The sequence below is a fragment of the Capricornis sumatraensis genome, chromosome 13 (genome assembly GCF_032405125.1).
Source record: "Capricornis sumatraensis isolate serow.1 chromosome 13, serow.2, whole genome shotgun sequence".
NCBI classification, from domain to species: Eukaryota; Metazoa; Chordata; class Mammalia; order Artiodactyla; family Bovidae; genus Capricornis; species Capricornis sumatraensis.
In genome coordinates this window covers 89,434,835-89,452,720 of record NC_091081.1, presented here as the reverse complement: position 1 = coordinate 89,452,720, position 17,886 = coordinate 89,434,835, and the positions used below count along the sequence as shown (strand labels likewise).

General features: G+C 66.8%; 1 protein-coding gene across 1 annotated transcript; it reads left to right on the top strand.

Annotated features, from left to right (window-relative positions):
* Positions 1 to 233: 233 nt before the first annotated feature.
* On the top strand, positions 234 to 9,412 carry FRMD1 (FERM domain containing 1). Its single transcript, XM_068984981.1, has 11 exons — positions 234 to 302; positions 3,196 to 3,286; positions 3,690 to 3,769; positions 4,056 to 4,132; positions 4,907 to 5,093; positions 5,534 to 5,689; positions 5,930 to 5,995; positions 6,770 to 6,944; positions 7,330 to 7,641; positions 8,863 to 8,945; positions 9,209 to 9,412. The coding sequence occupies exons 1-11, from the start codon at positions 234 to 236 to the stop codon at positions 9,410 to 9,412; spliced, it is 1,500 nt and encodes a 499-aa protein (XP_068841082.1).
* Positions 9,413 to 17,886: the final 8,474 nt, after the last annotated feature.

Below are 17,886 nucleotides of genomic sequence, written 5' to 3'. Positions count from 1 at the left end.
TTTTCCCAGCCAGAAGCTCACAGGGCACCCGTCCCCGGAAGCCGGCAGCTAGGTGAGTCTGGGTGCGGCACCCCGCCTGCAGCCAGACGGCAGAAGAGGGCCCTGTGCGTGGGGACATGCGGCCCCATCCCTCTGGGGGCACGCCGGCTGCTGCCGCTTCCCGGCCCTGACGAGTCCTCCCCACAGAAGCAGAGAGAGGACCCTGGTCCTGAGAACTGCGAGCGGCCGGCAGGATGACAGCGGAGCTCCGGGACGTCCTGGTGCTGCTGCCCACGCGGGAGCGGCTGCGGCTGGCCGTGGGGGTGAGCGTGGAGGGGAGCAGGGCCTGGGGATGGGGGCCGTGGGGGTGAGCGTGGAGGGGAGTAGGGCCTGGGGACGGGGGCCGTGGGTGAGCGTGGAGGGGAGCAGGGCCTGGGGTCAGCAGGGGCCGGGGGTGAGTGTGGAGGGGAGCAGGCGGGGTTCTGCCTGGGGACAGCATGGGTTCGACCTACACCTCTGGCCGCCCCAAACCCCGGAGAAATGGACTCTGGCTCCGGCTCCCTTCATGGGGCATGTGTCCCTTTTGCTCTGCGGCCCCCGGCTGTGGCTGAGGCTGAACACAGCCTGGAGCCCATGTCAGGCCATGTCTTGGGGCCTAGGGCTGCCCTCTCCCCCTGCTCCCCTCGCCAGCCTGTCTTAGTCGAGTTTAGAGGCGCAGAGACGTGCCTAGGGCAATCGCTGCTCCTGGGGGGCGTCCTCATGGAAGGGTCTGTGGCGCTGCTGGTGTTCAGTCGCTCAGTCATGGCCGACTCTGCGACCCCATGAACCGCAGCACGCCAGGCCTCCCTGTCCATCACCAACTCCCAGAGTCCACCCAAACCCATGTCCATTGAGTCGGTGATGCCATCCAGCCATCTCATCCTCTGTCGTCTCCTTCTCCTCCTGCCCCCAATCCCTCCCAGCATCAGGGTCTTTTGAAATGAATTAGCTCTTCACGTGAGGTGACCAAAGTATTGGAGTTTCAGCTTTAGCATCAGTCCTTACAATGAACACCCAGGACTGATCTCCTTTAGGATGGACTGGTTGGATCTCCTTGCAGTCCAAGGGACTCTCAAGAGTGTTCTCCAACACCACAGTTCAAAAGCATCAATTCTTCGGTGCTCAGCTTTCTTTATAGTCAAACTCTCACATCCATACATGACCACCGGAAAACCCATAACTTCGACCAGACGGACCTTAGTCGTTAAAACGATGTCTCTGCTTTTTAATACACTGTCTGGGTTTGTCATAGCTTTTCTTCCAAGGAGCAAGCGTCTTTGAATTTCATGGCTGCAGTCACCATCCACAGTGATTTTGGAGCCCCCAGAAATAAAGGCTGACACAGTTTCCACTGTTTCCCCACCTATCTGTCCTGAGGTGACGGCACTGGAGGATATTGTGGTTTGTGAAAAAGCAGAACTTACTGTGGGGGGGCCTGGCGAAGAGCCGGCTCTCTGAGGGCTGCCCTTGGGGCAGGGCACGAGGGACCGCAGTGCCCCCTGGCTTCTCTGCTCAGGGACAGACTTCTGGTTTGGAGCCGAGGCCCCAAGCCCTGTGTCCGCATCCAGCGAGCTGGCCGAGCTGGCCGTGGGTCTTCAGGGGGTTCAGTGTGTTCTTAGAGCGGCCGCCGGCCGTGGGCGGGGGGGGGGGGGGGGGGGGGCAGCAGGAGAACTTGGGGCGGAGGGGAGGGAGGGGCTAGGAGCCTGGCCCCGCCCGCGTGAGCCTGGCCCCGCCCACGTGAGCCTGGCCCCACCCACGTGAGCCTGGCCCCGCCCACGTGAGCCTGGCCCCGCCCACGTGAGCCTGGCCCCGCCCACGTGAGCCTGGCTCCGCAGGGACCTTTGCGGGGGCGGGGCGGGGGCAAGTTCCCCGGAGGACGCGCGTCTAGAAGGAAGGTGAGCCTGTCGGGCCCCACAGGCTCCCCGCCCGGCCCTGCAACCTGGGGCCAGCTTAGTTCCAGGCATGTGCACGCCGGGCTGAGCGCACGGGCAGAGCCCGTGTTTACCTGAACCGCGGCTTCACACCGAGCGTCAGGACACAATGGCTGGGAAGACCCAGATGGTGAATCACCATCCTGGTAGGCTGAGGGACCGACCCTCAACAAGTCAGATGGACAGTGGCAAGGCCGGCCCCCAGGAACTGACCACTAAGAAGCGGGACGCCCCTCTGACTGAAGGCGGTGTGGGTGCTCTGATGACAGAGCTTCCCGACGTCCCAGGAGCCACGGCCTCCCCGGAAGCCTGCAGCAGCGTCCTCGGACGCCCCGGGCCAGGCCCCACGCCCAGCACCCGGGGCCACCGCTCTCCAGCCCCGCGGCCGCTCCGGGGTGAAAGGGTCCACGACTTGCGGCCTCCACAGCCAGCCTCCCACACACGGACTCGGCGGCGCCGCACAGGAGCTTCAGTCTGTCGGGCCGAACTACCAGCCCAGGAAACGCAGAGTATGGAGGCCCAGAGGCACCCGGAAGACGTGTCGGCCACGGGGCACAGCATCCGGGTGCCCCGAAGTCAAGGCCTTGAGTTCTGTCCAACCAGCAAAGCAAGAAAATGCTGACATTCGTGAGACCATTGGAAATTTAAACCTGTGGGATGTTTGGTATAATGAACTTTTTAGGCGGACTGAAGCGTTTTTGGACTGAGCGAGTGCACGCCCTCCTCTGGGCACACGTGGGTGAAAGGGCCGCTTGGCTTCTGATGGTGCAGGGTGGACACACACCCGGGACGGGCCGCACAGGGCCGGGGGCTTGGCCTGGGCCTGGAGCCCAGCAGGAGGTGCCTGCAGCAAGAGTGCGGCGGGGGAGCCACAGACCCCCCCCCCAACCAGCAGCTCCTTTCAGGGGTGCCCAGACCCCAGCCCCACTTCCAGGAGTGGCCTAGTGACGTTGGCCTAGGGTGGGGAGGCGTGGGGGCACCCAGCCTCCGTCGCTGGAGGGGGCGGGCCCTCTCTGGGGTCGGGCACCCCCACCCTCTTTCACAGGAGGCCCACTGCATGCAGGGACACCTCGTCGTCAGCCCGGGAGCCTCTGGGGGCCCTGAGCGCTGACCCCGCTGGGTGGGAAGCCCCCTGCGCCGGGCCCCTGTGCACCAGCTCTGCTCAGTGGAGCCCCTCCTCTGCACCCCCGCCCCTCCCGGGGGCTGCCCTGCTCTGCGCCCTGAGGGCCTCCTGCCCCGCCCACAGGTGCAGGCGACGGGGCGTGAGCTCTTCCAGCAGGTGTGCGACCTGACCGGCATCAGGGAAGCCCACTTCTTTGGCCTCAGCGTGGTCAGAAGTAAGCAAGCACCACCCGGCGACCCTGGGACCCCGACCCCTTCCCTGCAGGGGTGGCAGGTGCTCGGGGCAGATGATCCCAGGCCTCTGCCTGGTGCCCCGCCGTGCCGTGCTCCAGGGGCATGGAGCGATCCCTCCTCACCGCATCAGAGCACACACGTGGCCACACAGGCAGTCACACGCACACTCGTACAGTCACACACATACTCAAGTACCCACGTGCACACACATGATCACACTCATGCACACCATCTCACACGTTTACATGCTTCTACACTCACATCCATGCACCACTCACACACACATACTTACATGCACACACTCACGTATTTACACACTCGCAGTGGTGCACACAGGCACACACACTCGTGCACGCTCTGCCCAGGCCCTGCCTCTCTTCGTAGACAATGAGCACATCTTCATGGATCTGGAGCAGAAGCTCAGCAAATACTTCTCCAAGGACTGGAAGAGAGAGACACACGGAGTAAGTCAGCGCGCCGGGCGGGAGGCCGGGCTGCTGGCCCTCGAGGGGCCCGTCCCCCGGGTCGTGGCATGGAGTCGGCCCTGAGGGTGCAGGCGAGTGCCCGACTGTTCTGGACGCTTGCTTTCCCTTCTAACAACGCGACATAAAGCCACGAGCAGCCCGCAGGATGCACGTGGGCTTGGGCTGGTCTGCTGGGAGGGGGGTGGTGGCTTCGGCGGCGCACCAGCCGGCAGTTAGCCCCCACCAAGGCCTCTCTGCAGCCTGCGCCCCACGCTTCCAGCCCCAGGGCTGCGGCAGGCCGGGCGCCCCCTTCGTGGCCTTCCTCGGGGTGCAGTACTACGTGGAAAGCGGGAGGCTCATCAGGTAGGTGCTTGCTGTTCTCACGCCCGAAGGTGGCGAGCTCAGGCCCTGCCGCCGAGGCTGGAGCGGAGGGTGGGGGCAGCCGGTATTTCCAATCAGCTGCCTGGGAGGACCGGGTAGGAACCAGCGCATTTCAAGTGCAGGTGTCTTTATGCCCTGGGGTGGGGCTTTTCCCCAGCGGGTGGGGCAGGGTCTGAGGGTTATTGCGCAAGTAGGGGGCCGCCCTCCTGCCGGTGCCCTGCTGGGCGGGCACACTGCAGGCTCCTCCTGAGCTGCTTTCCTGAGAAGCCCCTGCAGCCTGTGTGAGGTAACAGGGGACCTGGAACCCGGCCCAGGCCTGGGGGTGAGCAGGGCCTGGGTCCAGGAACCACCCCCCAGCGTGTGAGCTGGGCCCCCACGAGCCTGCCCAGGTGTGCAGGGTTCTGGAAGAGTCTCAGGGGGCGATCAGGCAGGTTGGGGGGAGGGAGGCTGGCCCTGTGCCACGGGGCCAGGCGCGCCAGGGGTGTTAGAAGTGGACTTGGCCCTGAGTGCCCTGCCCCCCGCGGTGCGGGGAGTGAGCAGAGGAAAGGGGCCCTCCCTGGGGCGTGGGCGGCTGCAAACCCGTCTGCAGGCCGGTCCCTGGGCCCTGCTCATCTGGAGTCTCAGGAGCCGCATGCCCACCTGTGCCTGCCCCGCCGCCAGGCCCCGAGGGCCTGGGGGTGACAGGTCGGGGTCCAGGAGGCCAAGGGACGCAGGGGGTGGCCCCCTGAGCCTGGCCCCTCACTCACCCGCCCGCAGGGACCGTGCGGCCCGGCACTTCTACTACCATCACCTGAAGGAGCGCGTGCTGCGCTCGCAGTGTGTCCACCGCGAGGAGGCCTACTTCCTGCTGGCCGCCTATGGGCTGCAGGCCGACCTGGGCAACCACCGCCGGTTGGTGCACACCGGCCGCTACTTCCAGCCTCAGGCCTACTTCCCGCAGTGGGTGAGGGTCTCTCTCCCTCCCGGGGTCAGGGGTCCACTGGGGGTAGTGGGGGTGAAGGGCAGGGGAGCGGGTGGGGGGGCGGGGCCGGGGGAAGTTCACGGAGAGGGGAGAGTCCACTGGGGGCGGGGCAGGTTGGGGGCATCCACAGCGGGGCGGAGTCCATGGGGGGTGGGATCCACCGGGGTCAGCGAGTCCACGGGGGTGGGGGCGTGGCGTCCACTGGGGATGGGGGGCCACGAGGGGTAGGGGCGAGGGGGGAGTCCACCGGGTGGCTGGGGGTGGAGTCCACGTAGGTGAGGGTAGCCACTGGGGGCGGGGTATCCACAGGGGCGGGGGGGGGGGAGCAGGAGGAGTCCAAGGGGGTGGAGTCCACCAGGGGCGAAGGGGGTCCATCGGAGAGGGGTGGGCGCAGGCTGGACCGGGCTGCGGTCCCCCCACAGATCATCGCCAAGAGGGGCAGCGCCTACGTCCTCAGACACGCGCCCGCCCTGCACCGCGAGCAGCGTGGCCTGAGCCCCCGGGAGGCCGAGCTGCGCTTCATCCGGGAGGCCTGCCGGCTGGAGGACGTCCCCGTGCACTTCTTCAGGCTTTACAAGGTCCCTGCAGGATGGGGGGGCACGCCTCCCCAGGGTCAGGACAGGCCGAGCCACCGGGACCCACCAGGATGGAGGAGGGGGTGCCAGTGTCCCCACAGCCGTCCTGGGACCATGACCCTGACTCAGGCCAGAGGGGAAGCGGGAGGACCCCACCTCAGCCTGCAGACTCCCCGATCCACCAGTGAGGGTCGGTGGGGAGGCCCACGGGCCTGGACCTCACTGACATCCGTGTGCCTTTAGGATAAGAAGGAGGACCGACCCACCGTCGTCCTGGGCCTGACACTCAGAGGGGTGCAGGTCTTCCAGGTGACTGCAGGGGCCCTCTCGCCCTGCCCCCACCCCGCCCCAAGCGCTGGCCATGCCCGTCCCCTGGCTGACTGTGGACGTGGCTGACCCTGCTGTCTTGCAGGAGGTGAACAGCACCCCACAACTGCTCTATGACTTCCCCTGGCCCCACGTTGAGAAGCTGGCCTTTCTGGTGCGTGTCCGAGGGGGTTAAGGTTAGGAGGTGGACCTTCGCCCCCAGGGGAGCCTGGCAGACGCTTGTCCTAAAGGGTGTTGACCAGGCATGCCATCGCCCACGCGTGCAGGCCCAGCCTGAGGTCTGTGTCTGGGAGGGAGGTCGTGGAGACGGCCCCGCCCTGGAAGCACCCTCCTGAGGGGCCAGCTGCCCAGTTCTTGTCACCAGGAGAACTTCTGCCTCCTGGGTGGGGACAATAAAGGAGTCAGGAGGGGCCCATGGACACCCTACACCAGGGGCCCCACTTCTAGACCTCACGGCTGGGCCTGGCACCCGGTGGGGGTGGAGGGTGGGCGCTGGGGGCGGGCTGGCCATCGGCTCCTTCTCAGGCCTCAGGCGCCCCACACGCCGTGGGCCAGGGGTCCGGACTCCCCCAGCCCAATGCAGAGGGCCCCACGTTACAGCTGCTCTCAGCGCCCCCCGCCCCGGCACCTGCCCCCCCACGCCAGGGAAAATCGGGGAGCGAGACAGAGACCGGGAGGGAGCCTCCCAGCCCCAGGCCTGGCGATCTCCCGCCTGGTTTCCTTCTGAAGTCACAGCCGGGACTCCTCTCTGCTCAGGGCGAGAGGTTCGAGCTCTGGCCTCATGGGCAGCCCGCGGCCCGGAGACTCGTGTATCGCACGGGCTGCGCCTGGCGCTCCCGCCACCTGCTGCGCCTGCTCCGTACCAGCCACCAGCTGCACCTTGGCCTGCAGCAGGCGCGCCAGCAGCTGCAGCGGCTCGAGGAGGCGGAAGGTGGGTGCCATCCCCGCCCAGCCCGCAGGCCCTGCGCACCAGGGTGCGCGGTGCGCCTGTGTGCGTGCGCCTGTGTGCGTGCGCCCAGGCTGAGACGCGAGCGCCCTGGGGCAGAGAGGACAAGGCCTGTTGACAGCTTCCGCCTGGGTTCCGGGCGGTGACGGCGGACACGGGGGCCCTGGTCTCTGGTCCTGGGCGGTGCCGGTGGACACGGGGGGCCCTGGTCTCGGGTGGCACTTCCCTCCCCCCCACACACACCTCCGGGGAGGCCTAGGCTCGCAGGGCCTGGCAGCCGGCTGGACCGCGCGCGGGGCCTCCCTTCCGCGTGCGGCCCCTCCGCCTCCCGCGCTGTTCTCACGGCCGGCCGCTGCCCCTCCCCGCACAGAGAAGCAGAGCTACCGGGAGTCCTACGTCAGCGGCGCGCGGGACGGCAACCGGGACCCGGAGGCGGCCGGCAGCGGGGACCACGCGGGGGCAGACCGACATCCCCCGAGCCTCCGCTCGCTCCTCTGGGCTGGCAGCCGCTGCAGCTCCCACGCACCAGCCTTCAAGGTCGGCCCCCAGCGGGCGGGGCCCGCGGAGCCCGGGGAGATGTCGGTGGACGAGCCCGAGGGGGTCGCGGAGCTCCCCACAGAGGAGCCCCCCTACAGCCCGAGCACCAGCCGGAGCAGCCCTGGCACAGTTGGCGGCGGCAGAGGTGGGCGCGCGGGGGACACCCAGGGCCAGGGGACGCGGAGCCTGCCGCCCGGCTAGACCCGGGCTGGACCACCGCTGCGGGCACTCCTGGAGGCCAGGGCGTGCGTGACCCTGGTTCCTGGGCACTCGGTTACATGGGATCCCTGCACCAGGGGGCAGACAGGGAGGGGCATGGAGGGCCGGGCTCCCTGCAGCCATGGCGGGCGGCCCCTGCCCTCCTGCAGCCGGTCCCTCCTAGGGACCCCAGCCCGGCCAGCGCCCCTCGTTACAGGCCCCACTGCGGGAAGGCGTTCCGCCGGCTCTCGCTCGCTGCCCCCAGGGTTAGCAGAAGCCATGTGAGGGGAGGCCACTGCTTGTACTCCGCCATTGTACTACCACCCAGCTTAGTGTGGTCCTGGTCCTCAGATGCTTCCGCAGCAGGTCTGGGAGTGGGGGCCCTGAAGGGGTCACCCCAGGAAGGTTACACAGACTCTGCCAGTTCCTGGGCGCCTGTAGCACCTTGGAGAGTGGACGTGATGGGTGCAAGGGCCCGGCCACCCAGGTCCACCTAGAGTCACCCAAGGTTAGGCAGGGGCACCCGGCGCCACCCAGAGTCACTCAGGTCATCTAGGGTCACCCAGAGTCACTCAGGATCACCCAGTGCCACCCAGGGCACCTAGGGCCAACCGGGGTCACACAGCGGGTTTGGGTCAAGCCACCCTGTCCACTTCACCTTCTGAGTGTCTGGTCCTCCGGTAAAGGACAGACTGGCCTCCATCCCCGAGGCGTTGTCCGAGCGTGTGGTCGGTGATCCAGCCTGAGCAGTAGTGTTAGTAATAGTAACGTGGCGTCTTCCTGGATGTCAGAGCTTGGACACCCTCAGCAGCCAGTGTGGAAGGATGGGCAGCGGGAACTGGCAGGCGGAGGTAGGGGTGGGGGGTCTCCTGGGGGACCGTCTGAGGGGAGGAGCCCAGGTCGCCCGCAGAAACCATCGTTTCTTAAAGGGGCTCTGACCCCTCGCATGGGGAACACGTGTGATAGTCTTTGGGGTCACAGGTGACCTGCAGGCAAGGGTCTGAGGTCACAGACCACCACTCTGCGACCCCAGGCCTGGGAGGAGGGGGGGCGTGTGATCCACAGACGTGCCCAGTCTGATCTCCGAGGTGGGTCCCAGGGGTGGGCCCCCCTCTGCCGGGAGCACGGGGATGTCCCCAGGCCCTGCTCACACCCCCTTCCCCCGCAGCCTCCCCGCAGCAGCCACTGGCTGTGGTGCAGGTCACGCTGGTCAGCATGAGGGCCCCGAGCGCAGAGGCCACCCTGCACCAGGTCAGTACCCCCGTGGGCCGGGCAGCCGGCTCTCTCCCTGCTCTCCAGTCAGGCCAAGGGCCCCCCGAGGGCCTACGGGAGACTTGGTGGGCAGTGGAGGGCAGGTGAGGCTTTGGGCCACAAGGCAGGTGGGGGACTGAGAGCTTGGCCTGGAGTATGGGGGTCTCCCTGGCTGCGTGCATTAGTTAAAGGGGGCGGGAAGGGGAAGGGAGCCGGACCGCGATGGGGCAGCTACAGGACAGCCTCGTGGTCTCTGCCTGCAGACCCTGGAAGCCGAGGCGGCAGCTGGACACACAGGCCAGCACAGCCGAAGCCTGGACCACACACGCCCCGCGCCCGCCCCGCGCCCGGCACCCCGCAGCCGTGCCCTCGGCCGAGCGCTGCACCCCGGGCCGAGGGGCTCCGTGAAGTCCCTGTCGCCCAGCCAGCTCCAGAAGGACCAGCTCCTGGAGGAGTTGGTGGTGTAGACACCTCCGGGGGCTGCTTTAACACCGCAGGGCTTGGTCCACGCCACCCACTCCACCCGCCTGGGGCTCTGTCCCTGCAGCGCGGTTCCGTCCACTCAGGGCTCCGCCCACCCCCTGGCTCAGTACCTCTGTCCGTTCAAGCCGCCCCCCCAACGCCCCCACCTCCCCAGCCGCACTGAACGCAGCCTCTGGCGCTGCCCCCTTCACCTGCAGAGGTGAGGGCCAGCTCTGACCGCCAGGCCTGGAGGTGCCCAGCAGGCCTCACCTGCCCTGCCGTGGGGACCACGGCCAGTCTGAGCTCCTTCCATCCACGCCTCCAGGAGGCAGAAGCCAGAGCTTGGGGGTCCGGTCCCCGCTCAGTGGGGTGTGTGCTGACTCCACCCTGCAGGGAAGGGGTCTTAGCAAGCTTCCCAGGAGCCTGGAGCTCAGGGTCACTGTCATGGCCCCACTGGCCACAGGCTCCCCAGCCCACCCTGTCTGCAGCGCCTGCCACTCACAGTCCAGGGGCCGCTGGACAGAGGCCCATGGGGGAGGCATGGGCCCAGCTGCGTTGGCCCAGACCCCTGGCGGACCGCACCCTGTCCGTCGTGTGTACACAGGAGTCACTGGGCCTGGAACCGTGGGGCTGCGTGGACACTGGTCCCGGGAGCTCGTGAGTCTGGTGACGGGAAGTGGGAGGGGCAGGCTCAGCCATGGTCCCCTCTGAGGGTGCGGACGGAATGTTCCAGAAGGAAGCCTTGAGTGTCCTCCTTTCGCGTCACAAGTCAGGCTCTGAAGGAGCTCCCCCACCACCACCTCCAGCCCCAGGCCGTCTCGATGTCAGGCAGCCCTGGTGTCTGGTCGGGTCAGCCCCGGTTACCACCACCCCAGGGCCCATTTGTGGCCACCGCCCCCTCCCTGCATCAGGAGGCCGGACGGGAGGGGCGGGGAGATGGAGCGAGACCTCTCTGAGCTTCACCGCCTCTTCGCTTGGCATCCACCAGTGGCTGAATGCTGAGTAGAGTTTCACAGGGATTTCTGGAAAAGCACGCTGAGAGCCTGACCCTCGCTGGAGGCTCACTGTGGGTGACTGAGAGGTGGGTGAAGCCCAGCGTCCTGCCTGGTCGGGCCCACCAGGTGAGGGGCGCCGGGAAGGCGGGCTGTAAGTGTGCTGTCCCCGTCAGAGTCAGGGCGCTGCCCCCCGGCTGAGACACGGCCCCCGGCACCCCATCCCAAGGGCCCTGCGTGTGTGGGCCCTTCGTGAAGCCACCCACCTGAAGGCCGGCGCAGAGGGGCTGGGCTGGGCCCAGCTGGGGCAGGGGCCGGCCTCGCGCTGCCGTTCTATTTTCCCAGACGCTCTGGTGCGCGTCTCACCTGCCTCCTGACCCCAGATGGGCCCCTGCCTCCCTTCCAGAGGCTCTGGGGGTGCTGCTCTGGACAGGTGGGACTCCACGGGCAATGCCAGCCTGAGGCAGGTGACAGGCACCTGGGTGCGGGCAGTGTGGCTTAACCCACTGCAGGTCCTCCAGCCTCCCCCTTGCACCCCTCCGCCCTCTTTGGTTGCACTGACCTGTGTGGTTCCAAGCGCTGTGCCCGAGATGGCACCGTCCCCCCAGTTCAGGATGGAACCTGAGCCCAGGGGGCAGAGGGTGCAGCCCAGTCTTAACTGGGCCTCTGGGTCCTTTCTGTGAAAAGGGTCTTGTTTGCGCACACACCGGGCACAAATAAAGAGCTGGATGCTGGCCCGTGTCTGCACCTGGACGGCCCGTGCTGGGTGGGCAGGGAGGCACGGCCACACCGGTGCCCAGTTGCCCTGGTGAAGGTTCCTGGGCTCCACCCTGTGAGGAACCAACTCTGTGTGGCGGGAGGAGCTTGGCAGGAAGGCCAGCCCTCGCCACTGGAGTTCATGTTGGTCTATTCCCTTTTCTGAAGAAGTGTGACAAGAAACCCACCCTCACCTGTGGTCTGCGGTTGCTGAAGGGGCTGGCCAGCAGGATGGCTGGGCCAGTCAGGCAGCCTCTGCCCTAGACGAGGGTCACCCAGGGGGTCAGGTGCACCCCGGGGAGGTGGCACACAGGGGCAGCCCTCCCAGCGCGCAGCACGGTCAGCACCAGGGCCCACTATGGTGGAGCTGGACCTCCGGGGCTGCCCGTCAGTCCTGGGAGCAGCGGGTGCCCACATGCCTGGCTGGGCTCCTGCAAACAGGGCTCCCAAGGACACCCAGCCTGTGGCCACACGAGCAGGTGACGAGGACGGTGAGGCAGGGCCTGGAGGATGGGGTGGGCACCCAGAGCCCTCAGGTGGGGCGCAGCCCCACTTCTCTGCGAATTCCCGAGGTCACACTGGGACGGTCCTTATGGTAGGACACGAGGCCACATCTGCCCTGATCCAGGGTTCACGATGATCTTTTTTCCTTTAAAGGAGTTCGTGGGAGCGAGAGCCCAGCCCGATGAACTGCTTTGCTGTCGTGCAGGGCTGAGCGTCAGGTTGGGGCCAGGATCCACACACACCCCTAGGTGTGCCCGCGTGTGCACACGAACGCAAGCGCATGTGATGAGTGGACACGGAGCAGAGGAGGGACGCCCCTTTAGAGCTCCCGCCCCGGCGCGTGGAGGGGGGCGGCCAGCACAGGGCGCTGTGGCCCTGGGGGCGGGGCTGCCTTGTAGGGGCGTGTCTGGGCGGAGGGGCGGGGCCTGTGGGGGGACAGCGTATCCAGCCCGCCCTTCTGTTACCCTGATCCAACCCCGCCTGGCGGAGGGTGGCCAGCTCCAGGGCCCAGGGAGGCCGGCCCAGCACCCTGTGCCCTCGCAGACGGAGGCACCGCTGCTGACCCGGAAACCACCAGAGCTCCGTTCCTATTTCTGTGCTCCCTCTGGGCCTTGTGGAGATGCAGAAAACTGCCCAGTGTCCACTCAGCAGCTGGCTGAGTGGTGGTTGGGCAAATACAGGATGGTTGAAGGCAGGGAAGGGCCTCGCTGTGGTCGCCAGCCCCTCCCTCGGCGGCCTCCCTCCGTCTCTGCCCACCAGGGGGCAGCAGAAGGCCAGGGCTGGAGCAGGAGAAGGAGGAGGGTTCTTTAGGACATCAGAAAAATCGTCCTTTCATTTTGCCTAAATTAGAGCAAAGGCCTTTCAGGCAAAGCAGATACTGGAGAGACCCAGGAAGACAGCTGTGAGTGGTGGACGGGCTGTGGTCTTCCCAGAAAGCCATCAGGGCTGCGGGTGGGCCGACACTGCCACCCGAGGGCTGTGCGGGCCCCAGGGCTGTGGCGGGGGGCCTCCCTCACATGCCTCCCTCCACACTTGTCAGGACGGACAGCGAAGCCCCCAGGTTCCCTCTGGACCCTGAAGCCTGGGCAGATGGCTCAGCAAGTACAGGCCGGACATGACCGCAGCTCCCCCAGCACTGCCAGCTCGCTTCTGACGGAGGCAGAGGGCACAGTAGTGGGTCCTCACGAGAAACCCGAGGGCTTGCTCAGGGCTCACTCCCGGGCCAGCCACCAGCTGCTGGCCGGGGAACCTGCATGCTGACGGTTCCCGCCCATTTCCCCAGGGGACTCGGCTCCCCAAGGTGCCGCCCCAGGGGAGAACCGGGAGGTGTCCCCCAGCTGTGCTCAGGGGGCTTTGGGGGCAGCCACCACCCACCCAGGGCTCCTGCAGCGCAGACTCCCCAGGGCCAGCAGGCGGGGCAGGCGGGCTGACTGCCAGGCCGGCAGGGCTGGGCCTTGGGCCCCGCTGGCATGTTCCCGTGGTCATGCCATTTGGAAAAATTTGCAGAACCAGGACTTTTCTAACCAGTAAGTGACTAGGCCGGCTGTGTCTCCACCTAGCTTGCATTCCACGACCCTCCCCATGGCCAAGGTTTGGCAGAAAATACCCACAGGGTTCACAGTGACCGCCAGGAGGACCCCCTGGCCACAGGCTTGGCCAGGAGATCTGGGTCATGTCTCATGAGGACCTTGACCTCCAGTGCTGGGCTGGAATGGCAGGAAGGCAGGCCCTCCCATGGGGGTGAAGGGGGCCGGCCCAAACCTCAGCATCAGGAGACTCGGAGAAAGAGTGTTTTCCCGGGTCAAGGACTCGTCAAGGTCACACCAGAAAGGGTAGGGGTGTGGTCGGACAAAGTGGTGGAATGCTGTGCTTATTTGTGCTATTCGAAGGCTTTTTAGAAGCTTTGACATTGTGACCTGATGGTGTCGAGGTTTTCTGTGTCTGCGTAGCCGGTTCTCTTCCCGCAGGAGGCTGTCACCCTCTGTTTACTCACGTGAGGTCAGGCGGCAGGCCCAGACCCTGGGACCCACCAGGACCCCGGCTCTCAGACGGGGTGGGTCTCAGCACCCTCTGCTTCTTGCTTCCCCCACGGGGCTGGATTCCCATTAACACAAACCCCACTTTCCTCCAAGAGCGAATGTAGAAACATACCCACCATTGATAGACCTCGGCCACTGGGAACGGCCACGGCGCCTTAGGAAGCTCACGGGCGCGGCTGGAGGTGGGGGCTCGGGGAGGTGGGGTGGGGTGGGGTGCATCACAGGACTTGGGCGCCAGGCGGGCAGCTCTGCCTGGCGCTGGGGGAGCATGTCCAGGAGGCGGGTTCCCCAGAGTGATGATGAAAAGGCCCTGAAGCAGGTATCGGCAACCTGAGGGCGGGCAGCTCCTCCCTCAGCCGTCCCTGCGTCAGACCCTCCCGGGACGGCAGGACGGGGGCCCCTGGGCCTAACGGGAGGTTCGGTGGACACTCCTGCCCTGGGGGTTCGCTGTGCTGTGTCCCCATGGAGGTGCACTGGGAGGGTCACTCAGAGCCTGGCCCAGGGCCACGCTGTCCCCCAGGGGCACAGACCTCCTCGGCAGCCCATCCCGGAGCGTGTTCCATGGGCGGCTTCTTGGCCCTGCGGGGCCTGAGGGGGCCTGTCCCCATCTCTGGGCACCCGCAGCCCCAGCTCCCCCTCCACAGCAGAGGCAGGACCGGCAGCAGTCCTGCCTGGGAAGGCTTCCGATCCGCCCCCAACGCCCGGGCCCACTAGTGGGATTCCGAGCCTTGGCCAGCAGGCGAGCAGCTGCGTGAGAACCGGGCTCCCTGGAGTCACTTCCACCCGCTTAGCGCCGAGAGCCCTCAGGGCACGTCTCAGAGCTGCGGGCGAGTCTCAGGCTGGTACCGCGGCAGGGCTGGGGTCCTAGGGTCTGCAGTGCCAGGAAGGCCTGTTCCTCAAGCCCCCCGCCTCTCATCCACACCCGCTGCTCACACCCCACCGGACACTCCTGGGCGTGGACCGTGCAGGCGCTGAGCCCGGGTCACCGCCCTGCAGGAGGTCAGGCAGGGTCACGCCCGCCGTTTCAACGCCATTCTGGGCAGGAAGGCCACCGTCATGTGGATCGAGGGGAGTGGAGGCCAGTTTACTCGCCACGTTGCTGAGTTTTCACTGTTGTAGGAAACTGTCTCCGTGGCTGCACTGCTCACGATGCCTGAGTTGTGGACATGAAACTCTCCTGTGCTGCTCTGCTTTCGCAGCCACGTTTGTGGCGATGCCGCACACAGAAGCACGTCCCCGTGGCCCTTCCGTGTAAACGGTCTGTCTCACTGATCCGCCTCCCGTCGAGCTGATTGTATTAAAAACCGCGAGTGCAGACTGGCCCCTTCAGTTCCAGCCCTGCCCCGCCACTGGGGCCCCCACCCCGGCTCCCTCTGTCCCGGTGCCCCTATCTGTCTGCCCGCTGCCCTGAGTGGGCCTGGCCTGCTGGCCGCCAGCTGGGCGAAAGCACAGCTTGGGACGGCAGCAGGAGGGCTGGGAGACTGGCCAGTGATCTCGCCCTGGGCCCAGCCCGTCGAGCCCGGCAGTCTCGGGCTGGTAGCTTCCATCAGGGCCCCGCTGGGCACACCCACACCCAGACAGTCTCAGACTGAAACACTTTCCCTGATGCTCAGTGGGGACAGGCTGGAACCAGGACGCACTGAAGCTGTTTGGGCCACCAGGGCCACCATCGGCCATGATGGCTCCAAGCCTGTTTGGGCCTCATGTCCATGCCAGGACCCACTGCGGGCCCAGGCTGGTGGTGTCTGCGATTCCCCCGGGCAGCCCCCTTCCGCCCCCAGCGCTGCCCCTCCGGTCCCCAGGGAGCCGTGTCCTGGTGGCCGGGACACGCAGGAAGCAGCCCCTGGCTGTCCCCTCCAGCAGCCGCCACCCTCCCATCACGGGAGCCCCAGTGGGGTCCAGCCTGAGACACTGGGGGTCACTGTGAGGAGGAGCCCCCCGGGCTGGGCCAGCGTGTGCTCCCTTCCCAGAGGCGCTGTCTGTACCAGGCGCCGACCTGGGCCCACATCAACCCACCCCCGAGCAGCCACAGCATCTCTGCCCAGCCGTCAGCGTCTCACTCCATCGCTTTCCCGTGAAGAAAAGGGTGCAGATCTGAGCCAGAATGGGACTCCGTCCGGCTCTCAGATCCCTCTGTCCCAAGCCTGGCAGCCCTTGTGGGGAGGGGTTTCTTCCCACCTGCGCTCCCCTCCCCCTCCCCTCCCCCTCTTCCCTCCTCCTCCCCCTCCTCCCATCACACCCTCCTCCCCCTCCCCCTCCCTCCCCCTCCTCCCTCGCCCCTCACCCTCCTCCCGCCCCTGCCCAGACTCCAGCTGCCTCAATGTTTTGTCCGCACTTGGCTCCGCTTCACAAGCACATTCAACATGTTTATTTTTATAGCACATACATTATAAGGAAAAGCCAGGAGCACATTTAAGGGAGAAAAGCCCTGAGCGCATCACCTCCCCTTCACCTGAGTTTTCTGGGGGCTGGACGGCCTCGCTCCACTTGCCTCGCTCGGGCGCCAAACCCCAGGCTCTGCAGCGTCTCGGCCACGTGCCTCTGGCCTGGGGACACGCACACAATCACCTGTAATTTTGCGTCACCTCCTTGGAGAAAGAAGTGACAACGTGCAGTTGGGAAGAGACCCAGTGAAAGAAGAGCATCTCTGAAGCCCAGCTCCGGAGGGGTCAGCCCGCCCCCAGCGGCCTCCACACAGGCGCCGAGACAGAGGCCTGGGTGCTCCCGGGGAGGCGGACCCTGGTGCTCTGCGGGCCCTGGGCCCCCTCCAGGCCCTTGGGAAGGGGCACCTGGGCTTCTGCCCGAAGTGGAAGCCCCCTCTTGCGTTGCCTGAAGGGCCAGCAGTAGGGGAGGCAGTTTGGAAAAAGACCTGAGACGGGGAAGAACCGCAGCTCGGCCGTGGGGATGCGAGCGTGGGGTGTGGGTGCCACCCCCACCCCCGCCCCGCGTGCCCTGCAGAGCCCCGGCCCCGGGCGGCGTAGATCGGGGCAGCAGCAGAGCTGGGAGTGGCCCCTTCCTCATCCTGAGGATGGAGCGAGAGGAGACGCTGAGACCAGAGGCGGAGCTGCAAGGTCCCTCGGCTCAGAGAAGCCCTGCGGGTGCCACACCGGGGAACGTGGGACCCAGCTGGAGGGGCTAGTGGTGCCCACGCTCCACAGCCACCCGGGTCAGACAACCCTCGAGACAGCCACCATGTTAACAAGAGCTGCAAATCCTGAGGGAGGGAGGCAGAGACCCCAGAGCCAGCCAGCCCCCTGGGCAGTGTGGCCAAGAGGAGCAGGCCTGGGGACCGGGGCAGGGGACTGAGGCAGTGGCAGGGGAGAGAACAGGGGGCAGGGGGCAGAGCAGGGGACAAGGGGCAGAGCAGGGGACAAGGGACAGAGCAGGGGGCAGGGGGCAGCGGGCAGGGGACAGGGGTAGGGGCAGGGGCAGCGGCAGGGGAGAGCGGCCCCCCCAGGCAGCCACGGCGCAGCAGTACCGAGTGCGTCCTGCAGCAGATGGGTGAGCCGGCTGTTCCGGTAGGGGATGTGGCCTCTGCCCTCCGCCAGCGCCCCCAGGACATCTGAGAGGGCTGCCAGACTCCGGTTTATGCAGGAAGTCTCCCTCAGGGCTGGCCCGGTCACTCCAGACACACCTGGGAGATACAGAGACCCCTCATATAAGATTCGCATGAATCCTTGCTAACATCAAGAGGCATCAGAAAAGCAAACCAGGCGGTGTGGGAAGGCTGTGCTCTGCAGAGCTGCAAGCAGGCGGTGTGGGAAGGCTGTGCTCTGCAGAGCTGCGTGGAGGAGACCCTGTCACTGGACATCCCCCCGTGACAACCAGTGGCACCGGCAGGAGCCAGCGGGGCAGCGTGGGAACTAACACTCTGGGCCTCGGTGCTGAAACGGTGCCAGGAGGGAGGGGCGAGACTCAGAGGGCATTGGGGGACGCCACCCATGGGAGCCCCGAGGCCCAGCCACCCAGGGGCAGGCTCCCTGCACTCACCTGCACACTCGCTGCCCGCCAGGTCCACGAGCTGCAGGGTGGCGTGTACTTGCCCCAGGGGGTCCGGGGCTGCCCGCCGGAGTCTGCGCCTGCGGGTCCTTGGGGGCACGGGCGGGCTCTGCCTCCTCCCGGTGGCCGGCAACCGAGATCCAGGCCGGCAGGGCTCTGTGGACGCTGACCGATCTGACTGCAGAGCTG